This window comes from Pseudogymnoascus destructans (assembly GCF_001641265.1).
Source record: "Pseudogymnoascus destructans isolate 20631-21 unplaced genomic scaffold scaffold_8, whole genome shotgun sequence".
NCBI classification, from domain to species: Eukaryota; Fungi; Ascomycota; class Leotiomycetes; order Thelebolales; family Thelebolaceae; genus Pseudogymnoascus; species Pseudogymnoascus destructans.
The window spans coordinates 303,176-329,769 of NW_020167527.1; the positions used below are offsets into that span (position 1 = coordinate 303,176).

Sequence of the window (26,594 nt, forward strand, 5' to 3'; positions counted from 1 at the left end):
CCTCCATATGTACCCAGTACTTGCCTCACCTACTGACCTACTGTAACTCACCTACTGACCTAACTCACCTAACTCACCTAACTCACCTAACTCACCTAACTCACCTAACTCTACGGAGTAACTCACCTAACTCACCTAACTCTACGGAGTAACTCACCTAACTCACCTAACTCACCTAACTCACCTAACTCACCTAACTCACCTAACTCACCTAACTCACCTAACTCTAACTCACCCAACTCACCTAACCCCTACACCCCCGATTAGGCCCAGGCGACAGAACAGTCGACCCACCATTCCAAAGTGGAGAAAGTCTTCTACATTACCTCCCCTTCATCTTTCCACCTCCCCCAAACCCCACACCTATCGTCCATCATTTGCACACTTTCATACTTACTCTTACTTTACATACTACATACACACACATACATACCGTTGCCTGCGCCATCTTCTCTCCTCGACATTCAATCCGTCTGTCTAAATTCTCTTACCTATCTCGCTCTCCGCCTACTGTCTCATCGATCGCCACCCGCCGCCGTTACAAAGCTTAGGCTCCATCCCCCACAAAGCTCTCGCGTGTCGCCTTTCAAAAGCTCATTGCCACAAACAATCGATCCGCCACAACATATCCTGTGTCGCGTTGACCTTGCAATACCCTGAGAGAGTCTGATCTGACAATTTCGACCCCATACCTCACATACGCCGACTGCCATTATTGCGACGGGATATAACTCCCTAGGCTAGGCTGTCGCGTCCCCTCTCTCCAGACGACAATGGGCAATGAATAGTTGAGGCGAATTCAGCCTTCTTTATCCTCTCAGGGGGCCCGAACATTTCATTCGGGTTATTAGAATAGGAGAATCTAGACTTTGAAAGGATCGCGATCTGCATTGGCGGAGGAATATATCACTCCTCGGCCGTACAACATATTAATACGACATGAACTCTGGAGCGAAAACCCGGCCGGCGGGCAAATTCAACCAGTCATCCTACCCCACCACAATGTCAGCAAGCAACCCCTCCATTTTGCTCGACAAAGTCAACGGGAGACGATCCACTCCTGACTCTGAGGCTCTGGCAAGCTCTGACGATGAGGGTGACACCCAGCAGCGGCAGGAGAATACCATACCGACAGCAGCGCCTCATAAGCCTGTTCGTCGCGCCTCCTGGCTGAATGATACCACCCAGCCTTTGAGCCAGCCTCGTAAGGGCTCTTTCGCAAGCAGCACAATTTCACCAACAACCTCACATCCCACTACCCCATCTACCGAGACAGGCGCATGGGGTGCGCATACGTCCACATCATCTGCTACAGCTACTGGCCGCGTCCCTCCTGGATCCACATCATTTCCCTGGGGATCTGGGATCTGGAATACTGAAGCCAGAAAAGACGCACCCCATAGGTTGTCAGAGGTCCTTCCGTCACCAACCAGTCTGACAGGCGGATTCGCCAATAATGGCCTCTTCAACACAGACAACAGTAATTCTCAGGGCCTCGCTACCTCTCGCGATGCACCTGCAGAGACAACAATACCTTTCGCAATTCCTCTTCATCCAACCCCGAAGACATATCGCTCCCAGTCCTACTCTGTCGGGCAACTCGACTCCGAGAGCAATGTTCCTGGTGCGGGCATTCTGCCAGGCCCTGGCTTCAACGCCCGCGTACGCGGAATGCACCATTCAGGGTTACAGCACCGACCATCAAGGCCCAGCATGCTAAGTGAGGTATCAGGTGACGGAACTGGGCTGGGAAAGCTTAAGGAAGTTGACGACGACGACCTGGAAGAGTTTGACAACATGGCCCACGGCTCGCAGCTGCAGGACCAGGCCAAGGTGCTGGAGGCACTGGCGCGAGAGAATGCAATGCTCCGTAAGCAGAACTATCACAACTCAAGGCTTAGGCCGAGAGCTGCTACCAGCACATCCCTTGCTTCCTTCCAGCCCGGCTATACATACGGGTTGCAAGATATGTTGCCAGAAGAATCCGACTATGCCATCGATGAGATGGATGAGATGGGCGAGCTTCAAGACATCGGAAATAAATCGATGCTTGCACGCCGACTGAGCGAATATGGTGAGGGCCAACTAGGAAGAGGAGGATATGGCGCAGCCGAGAACCAGAAACTTGAGAATGTGAAAAAGGCGATTTGGCAGAGCTCATTGGGGTTTGGTGGATTATCAGACATCTCTCAAAGTCGCAGACACTCGTTTGCTGACGTCCCGACCCGCCATGCTTCTGTAGGCTCTGTGGGAGAACAGATGCCAGGCCGTGAAAATGGCCATCAAGAGCAAATATTGCCTCAAGATGTGCAGTCACGCTATGCTGACTCCACTGATTATACGATTAATGATCATGGTAAGCTTGCACCTTCTACAACCGCTCACCATTTCCTTTCGCCTGGGGCCAATTATTCACGCGGGGGAAATACAGCAGTATCATATTTCGGCGGCGCACCCGTCCAAGCAAGAAATACCGAGGCATATGGATTACCGCCCTATCAACAAGCCTCTGCCTATCAACCTTACCCTGTGGCCCCAGCCTATGGCAGCGCGCAGCCAACCTCTCCTCATCGCAACATCTACAGTGTACCTCAGCCACGGCAGAATCAACTTCTCTATATCGTGCTCTTCAAGTGCTCAAGAGCCGACGTTTTCTACGTCCAAGAAGGAACTGGGCTCTCTGTCAAACCCGGTGACCTTGTGATTGTAGAGGCGGATCGTGGAACTGATCTAGGCACGGTATCCCAAGACAATGTTGACTGGGCCACAGCGAAAGAATTGAAAGAGCATTACGCTGAAGAACACTACAAGTGGCTTATGATGTACTCGCAAGGTGCAGTTGGCACTGCCGATGGAACAGGCGCGGGTTTGATGGCCGCCTCAAATGGACTTCAGGGAAGTGCCGTTGGTGGGATGGGTCCTCCCACTCAACATGGAATGCAAGAGCCAAATCCTGGAGAACTAAAGCCAAAAATCATCAAGCGTTTGGCGCAGAACCATGAGATACAGGCTCTCCGGGACAAGGAAGGGAATGAAGCCAAGGCAAAGAGAGTTTGCATGCAGAAAGTAAAAGAGCACGGTCTCCACATGGAAATCCTTGATGCTGAATTTCAAATGTAAGTCTCATGCTATTTCTTACTTCGTTCTTAACTAACAATACATTAGGGATTGGAAAAAGCTCACTTTCTATTACTTTGCGGATGCTTATATCAACTTCAACTCCCTGGTTACGGATTTGTTCAAGGTCTATAAGACCAGAATCTGGATGTCTGCCATAAATCCGGCGTCATTTGCTACCCCAAGCCTGGGACTTCAAGCCCCTAGCGGAGTCGGCCCAGGTGCAGTTGGTGCGAATAGACACACCCAGGTCGAGAGAAGACCACAGCAGCCACCCCAGCAAGAGCAGCCCAACTTCAATACCTTGAACCAAGGTGGTCGAGGATACAAGCCCGGGGCTGCTAATGCTTTTCAGCCCACACTTGATAAGCCCAGCGTGTCCCAAACTTCGTTTCAGCAGCCGTTCACTTACGGCCATTCGGCATTCACCCCAGCCCCACGTAACGCTCCAGGCAATTATGGCCCGAATATGATGCAGCAGATGGAGTCGTTTTCTCAATTGCCAACTGCAGCAGATTATCACGGAGTGCCTGATCGCTTCCTACCATCCCATACAACTGGTAATGGCCAAGATCCTGGCGATTTTAGCCGACCAGGGGGTGACAACGAGGGCTGGATGAATTCTTTTCAACGACTGTCGCTCAACAGCCGTTGATTGACCAGTTTTATTCGCCGTTAGTTTGATATACATTTCCTACTGGCCTCCCCGTCGGAGGCCATCTGCGATTCTTTGCTTTAATACGATACACCACCATAAGGCCGTAACCCTGACGGTGAGGATTTCGGGTACTTCATTGGTCGCTCATTTTTAAGCACCTTCTTTACCGGTATACCACACACAGAAATGGGAAGGGCCAATTAACGACTGATGAAGGGAGATCGCTAGGGAGGTAGTTATAGATAGATTTGCAATTGGGGGCGTCGTCGTTTTTTCACCGTAAACAGAGTTGGGTATACAGAGGCTTTCGTGCTGGGCTCAAAAGGGGTATCTGCATGGTGTTTCAATTGTCTGCCTTTTTGATAAATTTGGGCAATTTGATGGCGGGATTTGCGTTTAGTGGGTTGACTAGTTACACAACTATGATATGAATGGATATTCTAGACTGCTACTCTATTTTTCTATCGTGAGAAAGACGGATCACGTGCTCGGTGCATCCAAAAAGACGGTGTCGAAACACTTTGCTGCCCAATTGCTTGTAGTTTCTTGGGGCAATTGATATTGGATGTGTATTCACGAGTGCCAATGCAGAAGCAAACATGTATGTCACCCAGAAGTCACAAGTTAAATCATAAATCGTGATATATAGTTCACACAATCAATATAAATTGATGAGGCCTTTTAGTATTGTGGTAGGCACCCTACACGACTGCTAAGATGCAATATAAACTACACGCAGAGCTAACCATCGCGCAAAACATCCTCGAAATCTCCTTCCTAATGACTCCCAGACTATCTGTAGCGCTGGAGGTTGAGGGTGTTGTGGCGCTTCCAGGTCTTGCGGCGACCGGCGGTGGTGTGGTTGAAGCCGTGACCCTTTCCGAGACCACGGGACTTCTTGCCGGTGGCGGTGAGGCCACGCGACTCGCGGTGCTTGTGGACGGGGGCGACGATCCAGTTGATGCGGGGATCGCGGCGGATGGCCTTGTGTTGGGGATCGACGAGGATGACCTCGAAGTACTTGTAGGTGGAGTCCTGGTTGATCCAGTACGAGTTCAGGACGCGCAAGTTAGCACAGCGGCGGCCGACACGCTCCTCAGCGGTCGACTTGAGGGAGCGCTGGTACTTCAGCTGGTTAACTCCCTGGTTGGTGGGCTTGCCTAAAAAGAGAAAATTCGTTAGTTGGAAAGTTTCGACGAAAATATAGTCGGGATTGGGAGGCCATACCGAAAGTGGCACCCTTGGACACTGGCTTCTTGCGTCCACCACGGCGAACACGGACGCGGTAGATGACATAGCCCTGCTTGGCCTTGTAACCCAGACGGCGGGCCTTGTCTGGTCGCGATGGGCGGGATGCGCGGTGAATGACATTCAGTTGGCGAAGCTATATTATGCACTCTCAGCAATGTTCAACGAGTGTATAGCAGAGACATAGAAATGTCCACAGTATGTATTTTGGAGACCTCGAAAACCCTATAGCAATGCCGAAGTGATCGAGGTCGTCGGACAAGGTATTATCTTACCTCCCAGCAGCGGACACGGAGAAGGAAGCGCAGCACATCAGACTGCTTCTTCTTCTGAAGTTCTTCGACGTACTTAAGGGCACCCATCTAATTGCCTCAGAGTCAGCTGTATGTTCCAGTATCAATCCTTTGGGGTTGGTGAGCTCACTTTCGATTGTGATGGGGTTGCGATGGTCGTCAGTTGTCGTGTGGAATCTCGGAATGAAATTTCAATATTGCAGGGACGAAATGTGCGTCGCTTCGCGGCACCAAAAATTTAGGGCACCGCTAGCGCAACGCTAGTGCAGCCGCGCGACTATAATCAACAACACCTGCATTTACAAGAATTCGTCAAGACAGCTTCGATGGAGACCTACGACGTTCTCGACTTGTTATACTTGCATCATTTATTAATGGGCAAAAACTCCATATACCCAGTAAAACAATAAATAAATTCTGTATACCCAGTTCCATCCCACGTGACTCGCCCAAGCCCAATCTAGAAACTCCCCCCGTTCTCATATGAGAATGGGCTGTAAACCCCCCGTAAACCCCCGTAAACCCCCCTGTTCTCATATAATAATGGGTCAATTATGAGGCCTGCGGCAAGTCCTGGCATTATGCCCAGGCTCGCCGCAGGTGCCGCAGCGTGTGCGGACCAAGTCCGGCACGGCGGCAGAAGTCCTCTGTGATCCCGGCGAGCCCAGCGTCCTCGAGGACGCCAGGCATCCTCCCTCCGAACCCTCTCTTTTCGCGGTCGGCCGCAGGGGATTCGGGTGACCGGAGGCACAGACTCCTCCTGAGGCGTTAGGGTCTACGAGAAGACCCTCGGCAGAGATCGGAGGCAGAGGCAGTTGATACTGCCTCTGCCAGCACACAGCAGACAGTTCTGTCGGGAGAAAGGAAGTCAATTGACTCCCTTGTTGAAAGATAAGAGTCATGGCGTGCCCACAAGGCACGCCATTCTCTTGGTATCGACGGCAAGAACTTTGTTCTTGCCGTCAGGTCAACGAGGTAGATCCTGCCTCTGGCTGGACTACCTGTGCGTCCGTTAGCGAGGACATCTGGAGCCCGTTGCAACGGGCCCCGTTCCTTCCCCTCCTCCATCATCGCGCGAGGGCTTCCGAAGGGGGTTTCCAGGGGGTCGGAGGAGGGAGGGAGCCTGGGAGGTGTCAGCGGGGTTCTGTGGTGGAGGGGAGGAAGAAGGGGGAGGAAGTTTGGGGGTCTCAATTGACCCCCGACTTACCGTGCAATTGAGCTGGTATATTGCTAGCTCAATTGCTTCAAAAAGGCCATATGAGAGCACGTACTCTCAAATGAGAGTACGCCTCTCATTGGCTCGTTAACCTTTCCAAAGGAGGGTTAGCGGCCGACTGGGTAGATGGAGTTTTCTTACCAGTTTACTGGGTATATCGAGTTTTTGCCCTTTATAATAACCTTGTGGTAATTTCGTCATGGCGACCAGCAGCAGATGAAGACATTTTATTGTTTGAATTCCCCAGTGTTAGCTTTTAATGGGGCAATTGACTTCTCATGCCCCTTCACTGATTACGAGGAGGGACTATATGGGGAAGCTCTTTAGCTATTATATATCGTAAAAGCTACAAAATCTGCAATACCCCATCCAGTTCTGTCTTTATAATGGCAGTAGCTCCTCCGTGTGTGTAAAAGCCAATCCCCTCCTGAAACCACATGGCATTGATCAATCACAGGGAAATGCTGAAGCAAGTTTCCCGACTGCTTTTCCTTGTTTCGCCGCAACGTCTGCCCATGTCAACCTTCCCTGGTCATCCGTTGCATCGTCAAATAGTGCACTAGAAGCTTCATCGTCGCCGCTTTGGAAGTCTTGCATCTGGAGACCGGTCAACAGAGTGGCGGCCCTGGCTTCTCCTTCACGCTTTCCACCTTCCAGTATGCCCTCCAGACTCCAAACATTCTGACTCCACTCCTGTTCCTTAGTTTGAGTTGACAACATGTGTGAGCCGAGCTCCAGGCCCAAATGATCGACCGCAGCAAGAAGCTGATGGCCATTTTCCGTGATTGACGTGCTTGCACCCTTCAGAGAGATCAGACGACCATGGCGGGTTCCCCCTATACAGAGGATGTCGCTCATAACCATCTGGTGCGATTCAACGAAAAAATATGAAAATTGGGCCTCCAAGCTCAAACTAAAAGACTCGGTCAACTTAGAAACGAAACATCCAGGATATCATCACGTACGATTGGTGAGCAATTGCCCCAAGATTTCCCGTAATTTCAGCCTGGCCATCCACTATGTGCTTGATGTCTTCCAAATACTTGACGCCTTTCTTCATCCCTTTATTCTTCTTGCTTGTCTTCAAAGCCTCGATGGAGCGTCTGGAATAGGGTCAGCGCAAACCTTCACCCATCCAACTAATACTTAGGAAATAACGTACTGGTTATCTGTCTTGCCTTCTTCTTCATATGAGGATGCAAATTTGACTTGGTTTGATTTCACAGCTTTGTCTTTCTTCCTTTCGCGATCCCGTTGTGCATGGGGTTGCTTCACAAAGAGCCCGCCTGTGTCGCGCTCAATCTCAATCTCAACATCTTCATAACTGTCCACCTCCAGAGCCTTGAAACTTGTAGGGTATGCACTCATTTGCCGCTTGGCTGCTCCCTGTTTTCCATGGCTGTCTACGCGGTATCAGCTCTTGGTTTGCCCGCCCTGGGTTATCACCTTTCAGACGAATTTGATCCGAAGTTGAAGATACACACCTTCCGGCTTTCGTCTTCTGCTCATCTTCCTATCCTGGATGGAGAGTAGGACTGGCCAGCAATAAGACCTTGGTGGATGGGCAGTTTGGACAGTTATGGGTCGCTCGTTGAAATATAGTATCGAATTTAAAACATCAGAAGTTGGGTTTGGGGTGCCAAAGCCTTGGGCAAACTTCATCCCCTTGGTCCAACCTATATAGTACCTTTGTGCTTTATTTGCGACTAATCTCCTTCTCTCCGTTAACAAACAGTGGTTGTAATGAATGAATGGGAGGGATTACACGTTGACAGAAATGAAGGCACAATTAGGCGAATGGAGACCAGTCAAACTTACAACATACAGACAGCATTGCAATCCCAATTTAGGAACCACACAGTAGCCTGACAATAAGAAACTTAAAATAATTACGGATATTTGAGGACATTATAGAATAAAAACGGAAATAAAAAGGTGATGCACAAACGCTTAAGTGAAAGTTGAATATCTTCCTTCACTATGTCTGGATTGGCAACGGAAACGTTGTTTAGTCTTTAAAAAACATTAAAAGGAGGAAGTCAACTCAAATGGGCATATCGGGGCATGTTCTCGAAGCAGAAATGATGAATTAATAGGCATTCACTCGTAGCTAAAAAGGCATTCAATGGATGAAGCTCATTGTGCTATCTGACGGCTGTGAAGTGTCAACTTCCTGCTCCGACCTATTCATGTCCCCGGCGATTTCTATCACTCGACCAAACGCGCTACTGTTCAGCCCAACCTTTTTGAATAAAAACATATGGAGCCGTATCCGATGCAAAGAGCAGAGGTAAGCGCATATTTAAGATGCTGGGGCAGCACCGCCGCGTCCACGTCCGAAACCACCACGGCTATAAATATGTAAGTCAACTTATCTCTTAACCAGGGACTTGAATAACTTACAACGAAGGGGCGAACTCTCCTGGGGCACCACCCTCCTTGCCCTCTCCGGCATCACGGCGACGGTAACCACCCTCGCGATCGCCGCCCTCACGGCCACCACGACCACCACGTCCTCCAAATGGCTTGCGCTCTGGGCGGTCACCCTCACCACCCATCATTCCGCGGGGAGGTGCGTGCGAGCGCTGCTGCTTGATGTGGGTAGCAGGAACGATCTCAGCTGGGAGATGGAGCCACTCGCGGAGGTAGTCGAGACCCTCGGGGGTCAGGGTGTAGTAGTAGTATTGCCACGAGAACTGGGTCTTGACATATCCGCGGGAGGTGAGGGACTGGCAAGCCTTGACGACGTACAAGTTCTTTGTGTCGATGTCGTTGTGCTTTGGCAAGTTGTAGTCCTTCTTGGCGACGAGGACACCCTCACGGAAGAGGTACTCGTGGATCTTCTTGCGGTCGGCCTTGGGGATGAGCCTGCCAGGAAAGTTGCGTTAGTATTGCCATCGCACACAATCTCTCCCGATACGCCTTAGTATAGAAGGTGTACATACATTTCGGCGGTTTTGAGTCGTTGACGAAGGAGGCTGGTGGTTGAAGCTCGACTTAGACAAAGCAATACCGAAAGTTCGCGATTGGGGTTTGGAGCCCTGACGGGAAATTTCTCGCTTACTATTTTCGCTTAGATAGCGCCTATGGTGAGAACCCCCCATGCAGGCATAAATGCGCTAGCTGGTGCATGTGGCTAGTGGCTTTCTTATGTACGGAGAACGATGTACCTTGTGGGTCCTTATCGCCATAGAGCCGCTCAGCCTCAAGGTAAATCGCCAGACGGGCTTTCATAGGCATAATAAACTCAGAAATATAACACACACAACCGCACTGGGCGATCTTCTACACCATGGCTCCGACGACTATCAACGTACTCCTTACCTCATTCCCAGGCCTCAACCTCCCCAAAACTCTTGTCCTCCCGATTCCATCAACTGCATCAGTGGCGGAGCTTTGCTATCAGCTTGCTGAACGCATCCCTCCTTTCAATGACCGACTTATTCTCACCACCTCCTCAAACAAGCAGCTTGAACTGAATTCCAGCGAACAAATATCAAGTCTCGTTTCCTCCGATAGCGATGCATTCGTATCCTTGCGCCTCTCCGCGCGTCTCTGTGGTGGCAAGGGTGGCTTTGGTTCCCAGCTTCGCGCAGCTGGCGGGCGCATGTCATCAAAGAAGAAGAGAAACCAGGGTGAAAACAACGGGTCAAGTCGCAACTTGGATGGCCGAAGGCTTCGGACGGTTACAGAGGCGAAGGCTCTAGCGGAGTATTTGGCGATAAAGCCGGATATGGAGAAGAAGGAGAAGGAACAACGCCGCAAACGCTGGGAACAAGTGGTGGAACTTGCGGAGAAGAGGGAGGAAGAAATTAAATCTGGATCCAAGGGGAAGCTTGACGGCAAGTGGGTGGAGGACAAGGAAGAGGCCGGAGAACGAACGAGAGAGGCAGTTCAGGCGGCCATAAGATCGGGCGACTACAGAGACAACCTCTCGAGCCGTCCTAAGTTGACAGCCAGCAGCTCATCTTCCGACGACAATATGGAGAGTGGAAGTTCGTTGGCGACTGACGTTGATTCAAAGATGTCTACACCACCATCAGGGTCAGATCAACGTAAACAGTTTTCAGTGTCATTTTTGGGGTTTGACGAGGACGATGACTTTATGAGCGACGATGAAAGTGAAGATATGGAAAATGAGGACAGGGAAAAAGTGCCAAAGGATGATGAGATGGAGCTGAGTCTTGAGGAACCACCAAAGGGCGAGGAGACGGACCTGGTCCCTGAGGTTCCAACCTCAATCCCCAAACCAAAGAAAGGGAAGGGCAAGGTGAAGTCAAAGTTAGACACAACAGAAACTGTGACGAAAACAAGAAGCAGTGCGAGGCGGAAGGCTTAATGTGTTTACGAGTATGTTTACAAGTCGTGCGGAAATGGAGTTAAGCCGTGTATAAATAGGTTAGAATGCCACTTTTAAGTTCAGCCTGCATTCCGTCAATTGAGCGGAGATGTCTCCTGTGTGATTCTGCCATCCACACCAGACGTAATAATAGCCTATGGCGGAAGTCACCGGGAAGCCCGTTGCCAACAATATAGTCTGGCTTCCTGTTGCCTGCAAGCCATGCCATGAACATCAACCGGAATCTGGGATTCAGGTGGCAACTGCGTTCTCGAACTATAAATTTAATGCAACAGAGTGCTCTTCGCCTCTACGGTCCGACTATACTGGACTCCCAGATGCAGACAAAGTAATATACGTAGATATTATATATGCAACACTTCTCCAGGCACTGTGATAGAACAAGAACTGCGTTTGATGTCCAGGTTTAAGCTCATACATTTATATCGCATATATAGCTGTAGCAAACATATCAATGAAGCAACCGGTGATAATAACAGGCGTAGCCAATGAATTTGTTCTACCGACTTCTACTCTACAATGTCCATCCTTCGTTTCCTGTTTGAGAGCCAACCAACATCATGACCTCCGCCAAACCTGTTCATGATGCACTAATCCAAACGGGCTGGGAAGGTGTTGTTTTCTAATATATATTGTCAGCTACAATCCATCGACACTTATCGGGGCTCCATACCGCGCTGATCGTCCCAGCGTTCAACCCAGCCACTTGGGCACAATGATCGGTATGCCAAAAAGAACTATGCTGTCAGCAAAAGTCGCCCTGCGGTCTCTCCGAGAGGAATTGGCATACCTGGCGGCAAGGAGCGAAGTCCTCTCCCTTAGCAATGATGCACTTGTGGTAGTCGACATAGTTTTGCCAGCAATGTTTCGTTTGGTTCTGGTTTGGGAAGCGCGCATCGAACCCTGTCAGAGAGGTGAGTTCAAGCCCAGGCATCACTCGTGCCAATTAAGGCAACCTGAGTAGAGGAAGGCATACCAGCTATATATCAATCAGCATGCGCTCCCAATTCAAGGAACAACTCATCAAGCGGGTGCCCGCGGAAAAACTTGGGGCGCGAACTTACCAGTCACAAACTTGAAGGGCTTGGTCTCTCTGTCGTCGTCAGACATGTTTGCGAAGTCCGTATGGAATGATAGTTAAGTGATGAGGTAGTGCCTGCAAGTCAATTGCTGAATTCTGTTTTAGCAAGTCGGCGAGGACTGGAGTACGTCGGCACCTTCAGATTCAGACGAGCTCGGCTAGCCAATTATGTTAGCGCGTAAATGGAGCTTCCGATATCTCGCTCAGACCACAGACAGAACTTCCAGAACAACATCACGAAGAACAGGAATTGCAACTGTCCACCACAGTCACGATGCGGTCGTCTACCCCTCTCAACATGTTTCAGCCGACAAGGCGAATGATGGTCCCTGTCCCTGTATGGCTCACCACACCACCCTCAATTGCCACTTCTAGGTGCACATGCTAACAGACTCCGAACAGAAGGAAGACCAAAGCGGTAAGGCAATCCGATAGACTCTAGACATGCAACTATATCTATTGCCCCCCCAATCTGGATGCCACTTTCTTGAAAGATTGTCGAGACTGATTCTAGATATCACAGCACATACCATCTCCCAGCGTCTCCGCCAGTGGAGAAGAATTCCTCCGGAGTTGGTCCCATTGGGTAGGTTAAGAATCATCCGCAATGCCAAAAGGTCAATAACTAAGTACTATAACCTGTAGGAATCGTCGTGGGCGTTGCTGTGGCCTTTGGTGCCTATTCGTTGGGCACCAAGTTGATGGACAAGCAGATGCGTCTGTCCCGCCAAAACAGGGGCCACGATTAGATCCCAGAACTGGAAAGGGTGGAATGGGGGACTAGGGATGGGCTTGTGGATCGTGGAGAGAACCCAATGTTGATACAATGTTAAAATGACGTGATCAGAAAGGTGGCGTCCCAATGTCAAACCTCTAGGGACTTTGTATATCAAATGGCATTTATTTCTAGTATGGCTGCTCAAGCAGTGATTGCTACCAGAACTTCATGAATTGAGATCCCCTCTTATCGAAAGACAAAGCATTGTCTGCAATTATACTCATGCAGACCGTCGATCAGAAACCATTGCAAGCCCTCTATTAACGCCGTTTTATGCCACCCCTCGGCGCCATGCTATACCACTTCCAAATTACTCGTCCTTTCCAGTGCCGTCACAAGTCATCTAGCTTTAGGCCCCGCAACGTCTAATCCTTCAAGCCCCTGCATGGGATCATCTGGCCTTTCTTCCGTGCCATGTCCATGGTCTGTTGTGAGCCTATCCTCTTCATCGACTGCATTCTCTGCCAACCATCCTTCCTTTGTGCCCAGCCAAGTCAGTAAAAAACACCGCATATATGCAACAAGGAGAGTGTATTAAGGATATTTACCTGTTCCCACACTGCAGTCTTGCTCCCTAGGCCTTCATTTGCATTCTTTTGAGGCTTAGCTGCCGAGACTTTAATGACTCGCCCAAATAGCTCGGCCTGGTCCATATTATCGATAGCTTCCAGTGCATCTGAAGGATCCTCAAATTCTACATAACCAAAGCCCCGGTGGAGGTCTGTTGATAAAGGAGCTTCTGGCTTTGGAAGTGAAACGCCGACTATCTCTCCGAATGGGATGAAGGCTGCATGAAGGCTCGCGGCGTCCACTACCGGCGCAAGGCCACCAACGTAAACCGTTCCCTTCAACCGTGCTTGCTCCGTCATTTCAGAGGTAGACCGTCTTCGTACAGGTTATATGTGGTTTTGTGTGATTTGGGTGGGAGTGAAGTGAACTGATAAAACGCTCAGCTTCTGAAAGAAGAGTCACGTGAATTTAACTTCCAAGTCACCGCTATCCATAACCCTTGTATCTTGGCAACCCGAACGTGTCTTTAATTCCACAGTGGCATCCAGGCTTACATCACCTCTTAACATAGCTGATCCAATCTTTAATGGTGACAGCTTCACCTCTCCAGCCTTCTTCTAACCACTTCAATCGGCATCCACACGACCGAACTTTATACTTCCTTTACCACCATCATCACTGATCCACACAACCACTTAACTCGGCGACCAAAACAACTTGGACGGCGCTATGGTCCGGTTAAGGGAGATACCCAGAACAGCTGCTTTCGCGTGGTCGCCTGGCACTGGACTGCCCATACTAGTCACCGGAACCAGGGCAGGTGCTGTGGATGCAGACTTTTCGGACGAGACGAAATTAGAGCTATGGGACTTGAACCTGGACAATTTGGAACAGGGGGTTGAACTCCAGCCTATTGCTAGTATCAGCACAGATTCGAGGTGAGGACAAATGCAATCTACTATTAAATATCCCGGCACAGCTGATTTTCTCGGCTGGCAGGTTCCATGATATCGCCTGGGCACCTCCAAACGAAGACCACCCCAAGGGTATCATTGCGGGGGCACTTGATAATGGCTCCTTGGACTTATGGGATGCACAAAAGCTCCTTGAAGGATCAAGCGATGCTTTTATGTCCCGAACGTCAACACATGCTGCCGCGATCAAGTCTCTTCAATTCAATCCCTTGAAGCCCGATATTTTGGCCACCGCGGGCGCGAAAGGGGAACTATACATTTACGATGTTAATGATATGTCGAACGCTTCCAAACTTGGCAACCCCCAGGCGCGGTCCGATGATTTGGAATGCATTGCTTGGAATAGAAAAGTCCCCCATATTCTGGCCACTGGTTCAGTCGCTGGGTTTGTGACAGTGTGGGACTTGAAAACAAAGAAAGCAACTTTAACTCTAAATAATAGCCGCAAAGCTGTGGGAGCTATTGCATGGGATCCGAATAATCCTACGAAGTTATTAACGGCTACGCCGGACGATTCTACTCCTGTTATCCAACTCTGGGACCTCCGGAACTCGAATGCCCCTGAGAGAACATTACAGGGACATGAGCAAGGTGTCCTTTCACTTTCGTGGTGCGAACAAGATAGCGATATTTTACTCTCTTCTGGTAAAGATAACAAGACGTTATGTTGGAATCCCCAGACCGGCGAACTTCTTGGAGAATTTCCTGAAGCCACAAATTGGACCTTTCAGACGCGATTCAGCCCACACAACCCCAATTTGTCCGCAACAGCATCGTTTGACGGCAGGATCTCCATCCAGACCCTGCAAAACACCAACCAGCTTGTCGGCCAAGGGGCAACCAATGGTCTTACAGATGGCGAGGACTTCTTCAACAAGGCGCAAACCCAGCCGCAAGGATCATCGTTCACTTTAACGAAGGCCCCGAAATGGAGCGAGCGTCCTATAGGTGCTTCGTTCGGATTTGGGGGCAAGCTGGTTATATTCAGCCAGCAGCCGACGGCGGCAGGGGGGCAGCGTTCCTCGAAAATACAACTATCAAAGTTTTCAGCCGATTCCGGTGTTGCCGCAGCCACAGAGGCATTCGAAACATCTTTGGAGTCCGGCGACATATTAGGAATCTGCAAATCCCATATTGAGTTGGCGAATACAGAAGAGGAAAGTGCTGATTGGGAAGTCATCAAAGCTCTTGTTGCTGAGAGCCCCCGCAAGAGTGTCACAGAGTATCTTGGATTCTCAGAGACCGAAGATGCGTCGACTGACGTTAAGGATGCCACAACTCTCGATGCCGATGCCGCAAAAGACTCTGAAACAACACCAGATTTGACATCTAAGGCCAAAAATAACAGGCTGTCAACGTTTTTCAACGACAGCCCGGATACCGATGATTTTCTGTCGGATCTGTCGCCAATGAAGACAGCCAAAACCAACAATCCATTTCACTTACTTTCGGATTCAGACTCGCAATCAGACCGCGACATAACAAGAGCACTCATGCTTGGCCAGTTCGAGCATGCCATGTCCATATGTCTGAAGGATGATAAAATGGCCGATGCTTTCGTCATTGCCAATTGCGGGGGCAAGGAGCTACTGGCTAAGGCTCAAAAAGCGTATCTGGCAAGGGCGGCTAAAGGACCTAAATATTTACGCCTCCTTGCTGCAGTAACCGACAAAAACTTGTGGGATATTGTGTACAATGCCGACTTTACAAACTGGAAAGATTCGATGGCTACCTTGTGCACATACGCCGATCCAACAGAATTTCCTGATTTGTGCGAGGCTCTAGGTGACCGGATACTTGATTCTGGTGGCTCCCGCAGGAACGCCTCGTTTTGCTACTTGGTTGGATCAAAGCTGGATAAAGTCGTTGGTATCTGGATATCTGAACTTCATGAGCAAAAACAGGAAGGCTTGCAAAAAGATGGCCATGATACGAATTTCTCCGTACATGCACATCTGTTGCAGAATTTCATTGAGAAAGTTACGGTTTTCCGCAAGGTAACAAACTTTGCGGATACTGAGCAAGATTCAAGTGATGGGTGGAAGCTCGGGCCCCTGTACGAGAGATATGTGGAATACGCAGATATTCTGGCGTCTCATGGCTTCCTTGATACAGCAGACAAATATCTCAATCTTCTTCCGGCTCAGTATTTGGCGGGTGATGTTGCGCGGAACCGAGTTAAGCAGGCCTCGAAGAAGGCAACACTACAGTCTCAACCCCGTCAACAGCAGCCTGAAGTATCGAGAACAGTTCCCAGACCCCAGCAAACTAGCTCGTTTCCTTCTCAGCAGCGCCCCGTGGAACCCTCTAGGGTAGCAAACCCCTACGCGCCTTCCCCATTGGCACATGCGCCAAATCCATATGCTCCTCCAGCGCCAGCATACGGGTCTCAACAGGCATATGGTTCAAACCAACCGCAAGGAAATTATGGGTCTCCGTCGATGCCTCCTCCTACATGCTTCTCTCAGGACAACGCGTATGGCCAATTTGGAGCTCCTCCTAGGAACATAACTCCCTCGCAGCCTCCTCCGTCCAAAGCAAAGGAAATGACCAACTGGAATGATACGCCAATGGTGACAAAGCCATCCATATCTAGAAGAGGAACCCCAGGAACAGCTCCAGCTCCCATCACTTCGCCATTCCCCAATCAGCCAAACCTCGCTTTACCACCATCGGCTCCACCGTTTGGCGCGCCGCCAAGGGGCACTCCTACACCTCCCCCGCCACCTCCAAAGAGGTCCATGGCACCCAGAGTAGCATCGCCACTGGGTGCTGGGCATCCTCCGCCGTTTGGACAGGCTTCTCGGCCATCTCCTAACCTTAATGCCTATGCGCCACCGCATGCACAAGGTGGGCAAGGCTATTCTCAGGCCGCCCCACCGCCAGCGATCGCTCGAGGACCGTCGCCATATAATGCTCCGCCGTCAGGCCCACCCCCCACAAACCGCTATGCACCAGCTCCCGCTACTCAGAAGCCTTCTCAACAAGTGCCAGGCCAGGTCCCACCGCCTCCACAGGCAGGTTTCCGACCTCCACCACCGTCCAACCCATATGCCCCCCAGCAAGTTCCCCAGGCAACTCATAACCAGCAACAGTTCCAGCATACACAGCCAGGTCCGGCCCAAACAGAGCCACCTCGTGGCACAGTGTCAACTTCGAGGCCCGGCACTGCACAGGGACAGGTGCCCAAGCCACCTGCTTCCTCATCAAAATACCCAACGGGTGACCGGTCACATATACCTGCGTTCGCTCAGGATATGGTAGGTATATTGAGCAATAATATGCAGCGAGTCGCTAGCAAAGCACCTCCGAATTTCGCTGCTCAGGTGAAAGATACACAGAAGCGACTAAACATATTGTTTGACAATCTTAATAATGGGGAGCTTGTTAAGCCAGATACAATCGAAAAACTTGACGAACTAGCCCAGGCTCTTCAAGCAAAGGACTACGATACGGCTTCAAGGATCCAGGTGGATATCCAACGAGAGAAGCTGGATGAGTGTGGAAACTGGATGGTAAGGACAGCACATCCTGCGTGTCGGCTGCGTTGCTAACTTTATGTCTAGGTTGGTGTTAAGCGTCTGATAAACATGAGTAAAGTAACCCCATAGATCATGACTAAAAGGCAGCCAGCCCGCACTTGATTATCAGCGCGATCCATTCTGCTGGTGGAAGTGTGTTTCCGACCAAGGAAGGATTCAAGCGATTACAATCTATGTGTTTAGCATTATGACGAAACATCCGAAGTAGCATATAGCGTGCTGCTTTTCTGCGTTCGAAAAATCACAAAGAGTTTGAGAATATTAGTTTTCCGTTGCATAGACAATGTATGCACCACCAACACGATATTGAGTGACAGTATTGCACCCGGGTGGTATTGAAGTCATCGGTAGCTCTACCTATGACCCAATTGGGTCCATATGCGGCCAAGTATCACGTATAATATGCTTAAATAATTCGAAGCCATCTCATCGATCGAGCTATAGTGAGCTGATCAATCTACACGACCAACAAATAGTTGAACATAGATATAATACGTAGGCGGGTAAACTGTGGCTAGTCATGGCCCATAGGAAGGCAACCAACTGGCTGCTCGCAGGGTTATGAAGATAGTACACTTGATAAATCATCCCTTCGTTGTACGTTGGTGGACTGGGTGCGTATAACAAAACAAACATCTGGTTGGTGGTTGGTTCCGTTTGGAGCTGTCGCGTAGGCTGACAAATGAATATGTAGTCCCCGCCAATATTTACATAAGATCGATGATGGGGTGCCTTGCATAGCCCGGGTGCTGAAAAGTGCCAGTCCAAGGTCGACCTTGCCAAAATATGAGGTAGTGACGACGTGAAGCTTCCGACTAGTCCCCACCAAACCTCGCGACAAAGTTACACGAGTCAATATGAATGCAAGCCAGCCCTTATCCACAGAAGGGCAAGAGGCCCCCCAGTTGCCAGAAACAGGTCTCTTCCGGCGTGCCTATGATGCACCTCCAGTATATATACCAGACCAAAGGCCAGTAACAATTCATGGCAGAAACGGACAGCAGCCACTGGGTCGTGGAAGATCCATGAGCCACTCTTACCCATCAACACCACACGGCAAGAAAAAAGGCCACGGGTACCATACGGCCATGGAGACTGGTTCGGGTGACAGCAACAACAGAGCTATGTTCAGTGCCTTAACGCTTCAGAGTCCCTTGAAGCCCGGAGCGAGCAGATCTGCCAGGGCCCAACAAGATCGAGATTTGACGACGGGGAAATGCATGACTTGCGACTCGATGGTTCGATGGCCCAAAGAACTGGCCGTATTTCGATGCTCTGTATGTGTAACTATAAATGATCTGACACCGATCAGTACAGTTCAAGATTCCGGAAGCGACCATCGTAGACATCGCACGAGAGAATCTGGCCCCTCTCGAAATTCTTCTCTATCCAGAGGTAGGCAAGCATACAGCTGTTGCCAGAATCAAATTCATTATATCTGACTGATTTGTAGTAGCGTCGCCGATAACTACTCGTAAGACGAGCACTTTGATTGAGCGATGCATCCAGTCCTACATCGTGTCTCGGCTTGGAGGTGATAAAGACTCTTACTTTGCATGGAACAAACATGTATCTGACGCCCTACCGTGCCATGCAGCGTCGGAAGACAATATACTTGTCGATTCAGAGCCCGATGCTACATTGAAGCCTATGTGCATTGCTACAGGAATCTCAGAAGACTCTACTAAGGCGAAGGAAACTTCTTGCTCGGAGTTCAACCATGTAGGCTGCGAGCGCTGTTTTAATACAGAGGATTCGAAGGTGCCTACTGTTGGCAACCAGTATGGTACGTCGGTGAAGGACCCCCCCCATCCTGCTGAGCGAATCGACAAGACGCATGTCCCATGTCCCAACGACGGAACAAGAAATATTTTCAGGCCACTGGAAAATTATATAGTTGCATCTTTCCAATCGCATGATTGCATCAATGGATCATTTTCTACCAAACTGGCGTCATTCGAATCCAAGCGCCCAAGTGAAGGAAGCTTGAACTTTACAGGGCCAGTCGAGGATGGAAAACGGCGACGTACTCACGATTTATTGCCGCCAATGGTTACTAAGACGCTCCCCAGAGATCTCAGAGAGAATGAAGCATGGCGTATTGAAGGTTATGCCATCCCAAGCCATCCTAACGGATCGGTACCACAAAGGGGAAACACAGCAATTGCAAATGGGGCCAACGCTCTCAACGAAGTCAACAAAAGCTCGCCCCGGATCGATTGGGGTGAAATTTTCCAGTGGTATGATCTAATAATACACGTTGGTGATGACTGGCGCCATCATATGGCCGAGATCCTCCATTCTGTTGGTTTGGGTTTTAATAGTCCATCAGTTGACGAAATGAACCATATAGAAGGAGAAGTCTTTGGGGCACAACGGCACATAAGGCGTGTTCTATTAAAAGCCACGGAAGGCCTCTTAAAAAGGCCGGGGGGATTATTGAATGAAGCAAGCGACATCAGGTTTCTTCTGATTATTTTGGCCAACCCGCTTCTTTACCCGTCATCTTCGCCAATACCAAGGGGCGGTGTTCGAGTGTCTCGAGCCCCCCCTGAGTGTCCTGATCCCATAAAAATCGCAGCATTGGCGAGTTTCTCGAAAAACAAAAGTCCATTAAGGCCTCTATTGATAACAGAAGACACTGGCACTGGGCCTGGGCATCATTCGGGAATTATCAAGCGCATACTCGGACTACTTTCAAACCTCCCCAACGAGTGTCATCATCATCTGGTATCATGGTTTTCAGAGTTCTCCGAAGTCCATTTCCAACGAATAACCGAGTTAGTTGGCAGTTTTGTAACATATCGCCTAACAAGGCAAAATAATCGAAGGCACGATACTAGCCATGATCCTACTGGTGGCTTAGTCCCAAACATGCCTTCATCTGGCCACAGGACCATGGCAGCATTCCATGCCGAGTTTAATGGAAGAGGGCAAGGTGCAAAATTCTCTATGGAAAAGCAGAATAATGTCAAGTACAGTGATGACTGGCAAATTCGAGCGGCAGCCCGAGTCATGTCGTTACTATTTGCGGCAAACAACTATGGTAGTCATCGCCGCAATGGCCTATTGCTGCATCTCTCACATAGGGAGCACCACATTTTTCCAATACCTCATGAACACACATATCATCGCAAGCAGATACTTCCCACTAGCCACTTCTACAACACCTTACTCGACTATTCGGACTTAATAGCAGATTTCGAAGCCTGGGAGGCCAAGAAAGGGAAGTTCACATTTTGTCAATACCCCTTTTTTCTGAGTATCTGGGCAAAGATACAAATAATGGAACATGATGCTCGACGCCAGATGGAAATAAAGGCCAGAGAGGCTTTTTTTGACAGTATAATGACCCGCAAGAGTGTCAATCAGTATTTGGTACTGAAAGTACGTCGGGATTGCCTGGTCGAGGACAGTCTCAAAGGCGTGAGCGAGGTTGTGGGCGCTAGCGGCGAAGAAATCAAGAAGGGTCTTCGGATAGAATTTAAAGGCGAGGAAGGTATTGATGCAGGGGGGTTACGAAAGGAATGGTTTCTTTTGCTCGTCAGAGACGTGTTAAACCCCGAACATGGTATGTCACGGTTATAATGGATTCCTAAATGTGACTGACAGTTTGTACAGGAATGTTTGTCTACGACGAAGAGTCTCACGTTTGCTACTTTAACCCTAGTAGCTTTGAAACTTCTGATCAGTTTTTCCTCGTCGGTGTGGTCCTAGGCCTTGCTATCTACAACTCGACCATCTTAGACGTTGCACTTCCGCCTTTTGCTTTTAGGAAACTGTTGGCCGCTGGTCCTAGTTCTCTTCCAGGGTCTCCTTCTCATGCAAAACCTACTATGGTTTATACTCTGGACGATCTTGCGGAATATCGCCCTTCTCTTGCACATGGGCTCCGCCAACTACTAGAATTTGATGGCGATGTCGAGGAGACATTTTGCCGTGATTTTGTAGCGGATGTCGAGAAATATGGGAAGATCCACCAAGTACCGCTTTGCCCCGATGGCGAAAAACGAGCCGTCAATAACTCAAACCGCAGGGAATTTGTAAATCTCTATGTGAAATATCTTCTGGATACTTCTGTCGTTCGGCAATTCGAGCCATTCAAACGGGGGTTTTACACCGTGTGTAGTGGCAACGCGCTCTCCCTGTTTCGACCCGAAGAGATTGAACTTCTTGTTCGAGGTTCAGATGAACCGTTGGATATTTCCTCACTTGAAGCGGTGTCTGTTTGTGAAAATTGGGGCGTCCCAAACCCGGCTGAAATGGAACCGGTCATTCAATGGTTCTGGCAATCGTTCAAGAATGCAGACCCTAAAGACCAGAGAAAGCTTCTATCTTTTATAACAGGCAGCGATCGAATACCTGCTATGGGTGCGGCCAATCTGGTCATTAAGCTTTCGTGCCTTGGTGACGATAGCTTACGATTCCCGATAGCTCGAACATGTTTCAACATGCTGTTGCTGTGGCGATACAGCTCTCGTACAAAGTTTGAGCGGTTGCTCTGGCGGGCCGTCAATGAAAGTGAGGGGTTTGGCTTGAAATGATGTATGCGATCCCCACTACATTGATTGAATCGTTCGTGCTAGCCACAGGGGACAATAGCCAAGTTAATTCAGATCAGATATACATATTATACATAAATACATTGCTTGAGCCCCACGGCCATTACCAAAAAGTAATAGGACTCCATAGCATGGTCTGGTAATACTAACGTACACTAAACGCCGCATCTGGTCTTACACCCCTACTCCATGCCAGTATTTTACAGGATATCATCAAGCTGCTGATCGGGCCTGTGCTAGGATGGCTTCTTCCCGCTTCTTCTCTGCGTTAAAAATGCGATGCCTGGCAGAGTCTCTCTCGCCCACTTCCTTGAGGGCTGCGAGCTTTTGAAGTTGCTCCACCTCTTCGGGAGTAGGCTCCACGGGAACGGCATTTGTCAAGGCGAGTAATTGTGACAGTATCTCAGACTCGTGCCTGTGCTTCATATTGATTGTCACCACGCGCTGTTGACTCGAGGCTGGAGGTTCGGTTTGGGTACCAGCCACAGGCGCGGATGGGGTTTGGGGATGTGTAGCGTCATCGAAGTAAACCGTCATAAGTGCCGGGCCTTCCTGGTTTGTGGTTCTCTCCAAAGTCATGGATACTGTAGGGTTGTGGTACTTTAGGCGTGGGAGGCATGAATGCCAAAATTTCCTGGTCAATTCAGTACAGTGCCCATATTGCGGTCGAGAGATTGGGCATTTCTACCTTGGTCCGTAATGTCCATCGTTCATCCTCTTCGCAAATTCCATGTGCAGCTTGGTGACATTCTTAGGTAAAACGGCAGCTCCTGGCCCTAACTTAATAGCAAGCAGCTAGATGTGTCTGTCAACGTGTGGCCCTGCGTTCGTTTTGAGGAAATAAAATACCTTCTGAATCGGGTCAACGTTAGCAATGGATTGATTGGGCCACAACGGAGAGGATAATTACTTACAGCGCGAAGCTTGGTCATCCGCCTCAATATACTGACCATGTTTGCAAAAATGAGCGTTCGGAATGCTAAGTAGGACTATGCGAAGGGAAAGATTGTGAATTGGTGGTCCAAATAATTTCGGTTTGGCGTCAAACGTCGGTGCTCGGAACATTTCCCCGGATTTTTGGAAGCGCTACTGCTGGCGTAGTAATATTTGAGTTCAACTCCGTATCTCGCGCCTCCCTTCACGGAAAAGAAACAGGAACCAATAAACGCACAAAAACGACTTCAATGAAGCTGTAGTGTACTGCATTTTAACAATGGCGGGTATACGAGCAGGATCCAAACTATCTGTATCTGCTGGAAGAGTTGAGCTCTTTGCTGGCATTGATTTGCCACACTTTCTCTGTCCAGCCTTGCTCTCAAGCACCCGGTCCCTTACCCGATTTAAGGCGTCTTCTCGCGCTCTGCAGACGCCCTCGCAGCGATCACAAACACGATGCCTCTCTATACTACCCCGGGCGGCAGCAGTTAAAGATTATTCACGCTTTGAAAACCGCGTCCCCGAATTACCACAACGATGCGCCGGGTGCGGGTCGTTTTCCCAAACCTCCGATGCCACTGCACCCGGTTTCTACACCTTGACAAGGAGATCAGTGGAGGCCTACCTGCAAGGAGAAGCGAAAGGCCTTGCCAAAGGCCAATCTGTGGACGCCCATGCGCTCGAATCTGCATTGGGCCGAGTTGATGGGACTGTTCTCGACTCACTGAAGACCCAGGCAGTTGTCCCAGCACAAAATATCGCAGATCCTGTCTGTGATCGCTGCCACAAACTCAAACATCACCACTCGGGACAATCTATACAGCATCCGTCCATCCAATCGATCCAAGACACGATATTAGAGTCACCTCATAAATATAACCACATATACCATGTGGTTGACGCGGCAGACTTCCCGATGTCCTTGGTACCTGGGTTATATCAACTACTTCATTTAACACCTCAACGATCCATGAATCGGCGTTCGAAAACAGGCCGATTTTACCATGGCAAGAAGACTGAAATAAGCTTCATTATTACTCGCTCGGATCTCCTAGCCCCTGTTAAGGCTCAAGTCGATTCGTTGATGCCACGCTTGGTTGAAATATTGAGGGATGCCCTTGGGTCATTGGGGAAAGATGTCCGACTTGGAAACGTGAGGTGTGTTAGCGCACGTAGAGATTGGTGGACGAAAGACTTGAAAGAGGATATCTGGGAACGGGGTGGCGGGGGTTGGATGGTTGGAAAGGTGAACGTCGGCAAGAGCAGTCTTTTTGCGAGTGTCTTTCCTAAAGGGAGGCGCGGGGCTGCTCACCAAGTCCCATCATTTTCGACGCCGACCTCGAAGCCTATCATGGATACCGCGTTGGGAAAATACGACAGCTCCCTTGGAGTCACGGGATTGCTGGACCCCCTGACCCTTCTTCCTCCAGCTGTAGAGGAGGTCGATTATCCTGCCATGCCTTTGGTCCACCCATTGCCGGGTACAACGGCTTCTCCTATCCGGGTTCCTTTTGGCGGAGGGAAAGGCGAGTTAATAGATCTTCCTGGCCTCGCCCGTGGCGACCTTGAATTGCATGTTCAAGAACCTCATCGACTGTCCTTGGTAATGCGATCTCGAGTGGTTCCAGAGCAGCAGGTCATTAAGCCTGGCCAGTCTCTTCTACTTGGCGGTTTTATTCGCATTACTCCGGTTGGCCCAGAATGCACAATTCTTGGTTATGCGTTCACACCAATATCATCACACCTAACAAGTACGGAGAAGGCTATCGGAATTCAAACGCAGTCGCTAGAGACAGGGGTTGAGAATATTTCTGTTACCGGGACTGGCGAAAAGATCAAATCTGCGGGTACGTTCCAACTCAAATGGGATGTAACGAAGCAACGGTCTGGGCCTATTACCGCATCAGATGCAGCGGGTATCACGGCTGATAGGCTGCCGTATTGTATATTATCTACGGATATTCTCATTGAAGGTTGCGGATGGGTGGAGCTTGTATGCCAGGTGCGCAAAAGGCAATTAGAGCCTTCCGGCGTACTGGGTGGAAATGGGAATGACGACAGCAACAGCCTCGAACAAGCCTCTGCCAATGTTAACTGGCCTGAAGTAGAAGTTTTCAGCCCTGACGGCAAATTTATTGCATCGAGGAGGCCACTAAACGGCTGGCTGAATGGAGGGCCAAAAAAACCTAACTCCAACGTCAAAGGTCGGCCCCGGAAGAGTATGAAGGGTGCGAAAAAGAGGATGAAGACTGCCATGAGGGAGGCAAGCCGCTAGTCATAGAGGGGTGCTTTTTGGGGGGGAGGGCAAACTGTTGATAAACCGGAACTTATATATATCTATGCCGACAACACTCTAATAATATACAACTAAACTAATACACTATCCATCCGTCATCATGGAGCGGGAGATGTAGGCTTGGGAACCTCCGGCACTGCTTCGGCAGCGGATACAGGAGGTGTCATAGGTAATGGTACGGCTCGTCGAGGCCTTTTCAACTCCTCCATTGTAACTCCATCCAACTTCGTAACTCCAACAACGGCAGGATCGCCCTTCTTCACAAACTCATACATACCTAATATCAGTAGTTAGCCACTATAAATACAGGTATTTACATAATTGAGTGGCGAAGGGCTTACCTGGCATTTTGTTCCCTGCCAGCCTGAATGCATCACGTGCCACCTGCTCGTGAATGTCTCCCTTCAACTCAAAGATGACCTTGCTGACCGCAATTCTCGAAGCCCAGTGATCAAACGATCCCTTTCCTTTTCCCATGCGAACCTAACAGGTTAATATTAGCATTGGGCCCTTCCATTCCTTGATGTATATGCCGTACCTCATTGCCGCTGGCATACACTCCAATGCTAGCACAAACTCTCTTGAACAATCGATATCGCATCCCTCGCAGCCTGACTTTTATAGCCTCTTCTCCGTTCTTTAACTGCAACGCACTAACTCTGCGATGGTGGTCGCACATCCGCAATCCATAGTCGCCCCAGACCACGGTAGTGCCGCGAGAGGACCCGCCAGTCGGAACACGAGGTCGGCCTTTGCGAGATCTTTTTTTTTCGGGCTGCGTAGGTAAAAGCCAGTCTCCCAATACGGCTGGCGTACTAGAGAAAGTTCTACGGGTTGTGGACGAGGTCAAAAAGGAGGAGGGGGTCGCAGGTGCTTTCGAGAGGGCTGAGATGGCCCTGGGTATTATCGAAGGGCGATAGGCCGACGAATTGAGTGTTAGGCGCTCAACGCATGCTGATAAGGTGAGTGTTGATGAGATCGAGGCCTTCATATTTATCAAGTGGTGGTTGTGACGTTGAGCCA

General features: G+C 49.7%; 14 protein-coding genes across 14 annotated transcripts; 6 read left to right on the top strand and 8 right to left on the bottom strand.

Moving 5' to 3' along the window:
• Positions 1-203: 203 nt before the first annotated feature.
• Positions 204-4,222, top strand: VC83_03774 (uncharacterized protein). The gene has a single exon (XM_024467417.1). It carries the CDS (start codon positions 940-942, stop codon positions 3,118-3,120), a length of 2,181 nt encoding a protein of 726 aa, XP_024324738.1. The 5' UTR covers positions 204-939; the 3' UTR covers positions 3,121-4,222.
• Positions 4,223-5,491, bottom strand: RPL15 (60S ribosomal protein L15). The gene is made up of 4 exons (XM_024467418.1): positions 5,447-5,491; positions 5,299-5,385; positions 5,003-5,159; positions 4,223-4,935 (listed from the first exon to the last, which is right to left on the bottom strand). The coding sequence occupies exons 2-4, from the start codon at positions 5,383-5,385 to the stop codon at positions 4,568-4,570; spliced, it is 612 nt and encodes a 203-aa protein (XP_024324739.1). The 5' UTR covers positions 5,447-5,491; the 3' UTR covers positions 4,223-4,567.
• Positions 5,492-5,895: 404 nt separating this feature from the next.
• VC83_03776 (uncharacterized protein) lies at positions 5,896-6,758 on the bottom strand (the record flags this gene model as incomplete). Its single annotated transcript, XM_024467419.1, has 3 exons — positions 5,896-6,076; positions 6,104-6,439; positions 6,715-6,758. The coding sequence occupies 3 exons, from the start codon at positions 6,756-6,758 to the stop codon at positions 5,896-5,898; spliced, it is 561 nt and encodes a 186-aa protein (XP_024324736.1).
• VC83_03777 (uncharacterized protein) lies at positions 6,654-8,267 on the bottom strand. The gene is made up of 3 exons (XM_024467420.1): positions 7,695-8,267; positions 7,498-7,635; positions 6,654-7,445 (listed from the first exon to the last, which is right to left on the bottom strand). Exons 1-3 carry the CDS (start codon positions 7,898-7,900, stop codon positions 6,980-6,982), a joined length of 810 nt encoding a protein of 269 aa, XP_024324737.1. The 5' UTR covers positions 7,901-8,267; the 3' UTR covers positions 6,654-6,979.
• A 215-nt stretch (positions 8,268-8,482) lies between these two features.
• VC83_03778 (uncharacterized protein) lies at positions 8,483-9,772 on the bottom strand (the record flags this gene model as incomplete). The annotated part of the gene is made up of 4 exons (XM_024467421.1): positions 8,483-8,883; positions 8,936-9,400; positions 9,478-9,595; positions 9,703-9,772. The coding sequence occupies 4 exons, from the start codon at positions 9,770-9,772 to the stop codon at positions 8,835-8,837; spliced, it is 702 nt and encodes a 233-aa protein (XP_024324744.1). The 3' UTR covers positions 8,483-8,834.
• VC83_03779 (uncharacterized protein) lies at positions 9,760-10,888 on the top strand. The gene has a single exon (XM_024467422.1). The coding sequence runs from the start codon at positions 9,825-9,827 to the stop codon at positions 10,869-10,871; it is 1,047 nt and encodes a 348-aa protein (XP_024324745.1). The 5' UTR covers positions 9,760-9,824; the 3' UTR covers positions 10,872-10,888.
• On the bottom strand, positions 10,889-12,190 carry COX12 (Cytochrome c oxidase polypeptide vib). Its single transcript, XM_024467423.1, has 5 exons — positions 11,957-12,190; positions 11,869-11,871; positions 11,683-11,795; positions 11,566-11,629; positions 10,889-11,514 (listed from the first exon to the last, which is right to left on the bottom strand). The coding sequence occupies exons 1-5, from the start codon at positions 12,000-12,002 to the stop codon at positions 11,483-11,485; spliced, it is 258 nt and encodes an 85-aa protein (XP_024325009.1). The 5' UTR covers positions 12,003-12,190; the 3' UTR covers positions 10,889-11,482.
• VC83_03781 (uncharacterized protein) lies at positions 12,191-12,900 on the top strand. Its single transcript, XM_024467424.1, has 4 exons — positions 12,191-12,310; positions 12,376-12,391; positions 12,497-12,559; positions 12,619-12,900. Exons 1-4 carry the CDS (start codon positions 12,248-12,250, stop codon positions 12,720-12,722), a joined length of 246 nt encoding a protein of 81 aa, XP_024325008.1. The 5' UTR covers positions 12,191-12,247; the 3' UTR covers positions 12,723-12,900.
• On the bottom strand, positions 12,901-13,787 carry VC83_03782 (uncharacterized protein). The gene is made up of 2 exons (XM_024467425.1): positions 13,300-13,787; positions 12,901-13,228 (listed from the first exon to the last, which is right to left on the bottom strand). The coding sequence occupies exons 1-2, from the start codon at positions 13,618-13,620 to the stop codon at positions 13,091-13,093; spliced, it is 459 nt and encodes a 152-aa protein (XP_024325007.1). The 5' UTR covers positions 13,621-13,787; the 3' UTR covers positions 12,901-13,090.
• Positions 13,788-13,803: 16 nt separating this feature from the next.
• On the top strand, positions 13,804-18,473 carry SEC31 (protein transport protein S31). The gene is made up of 3 exons (XM_024467426.1): positions 13,804-14,199; positions 14,261-17,750; positions 17,802-18,473. Exons 1-3 carry the CDS (start codon positions 13,991-13,993, stop codon positions 17,844-17,846), a joined length of 3,744 nt encoding a protein of 1,247 aa, XP_024325006.1. The 5' UTR covers positions 13,804-13,990; the 3' UTR covers positions 17,847-18,473.
• Positions 18,474-21,125: 2,652 nt separating this feature from the next.
• On the top strand, positions 21,126-22,321 carry HUL4 (Putative E3 ubiquitin-protein ligase; the record flags this gene model as incomplete). The annotated part of the gene is made up of 2 exons (XM_024467427.1): positions 21,126-21,348; positions 21,399-22,321. 2 exons carry the CDS (start codon positions 21,126-21,128, stop codon positions 22,319-22,321), a joined length of 1,146 nt encoding a protein of 381 aa, XP_024325013.1.
• Positions 22,322-22,552: 231 nt separating this feature from the next.
• Positions 22,553-23,292, bottom strand: VC83_03785 (uncharacterized protein; the record flags this gene model as incomplete). Its single annotated transcript, XM_024467428.1, has 3 exons — positions 22,553-22,973; positions 23,028-23,134; positions 23,254-23,292. 3 exons carry the CDS (start codon positions 23,290-23,292, stop codon positions 22,553-22,555), a joined length of 567 nt encoding a protein of 188 aa, XP_024325012.1.
• A 201-nt stretch (positions 23,293-23,493) lies between these two features.
• VC83_03786 (uncharacterized protein) lies at positions 23,494-25,562 on the top strand. Its single transcript, XM_024467429.1, has one exon. The coding sequence runs from the start codon at positions 23,553-23,555 to the stop codon at positions 25,548-25,550; it is 1,998 nt and encodes a 665-aa protein (XP_024325011.1). The 5' UTR covers positions 23,494-23,552; the 3' UTR covers positions 25,551-25,562.
• Positions 25,563-25,669: 107 nt separating this feature from the next.
• On the bottom strand, positions 25,670-26,562 carry MRPL16 (mitochondrial ribosomal large subunit component; the record flags this gene model as incomplete). The annotated part of the gene is made up of 3 exons (XM_024467430.1): positions 25,670-25,848; positions 25,913-26,054; positions 26,110-26,562. 3 exons carry the CDS (start codon positions 26,560-26,562, stop codon positions 25,670-25,672), a joined length of 774 nt encoding a protein of 257 aa, XP_024325010.1.
• Between the last annotated feature and the right edge of the window lie 32 nt (positions 26,563-26,594).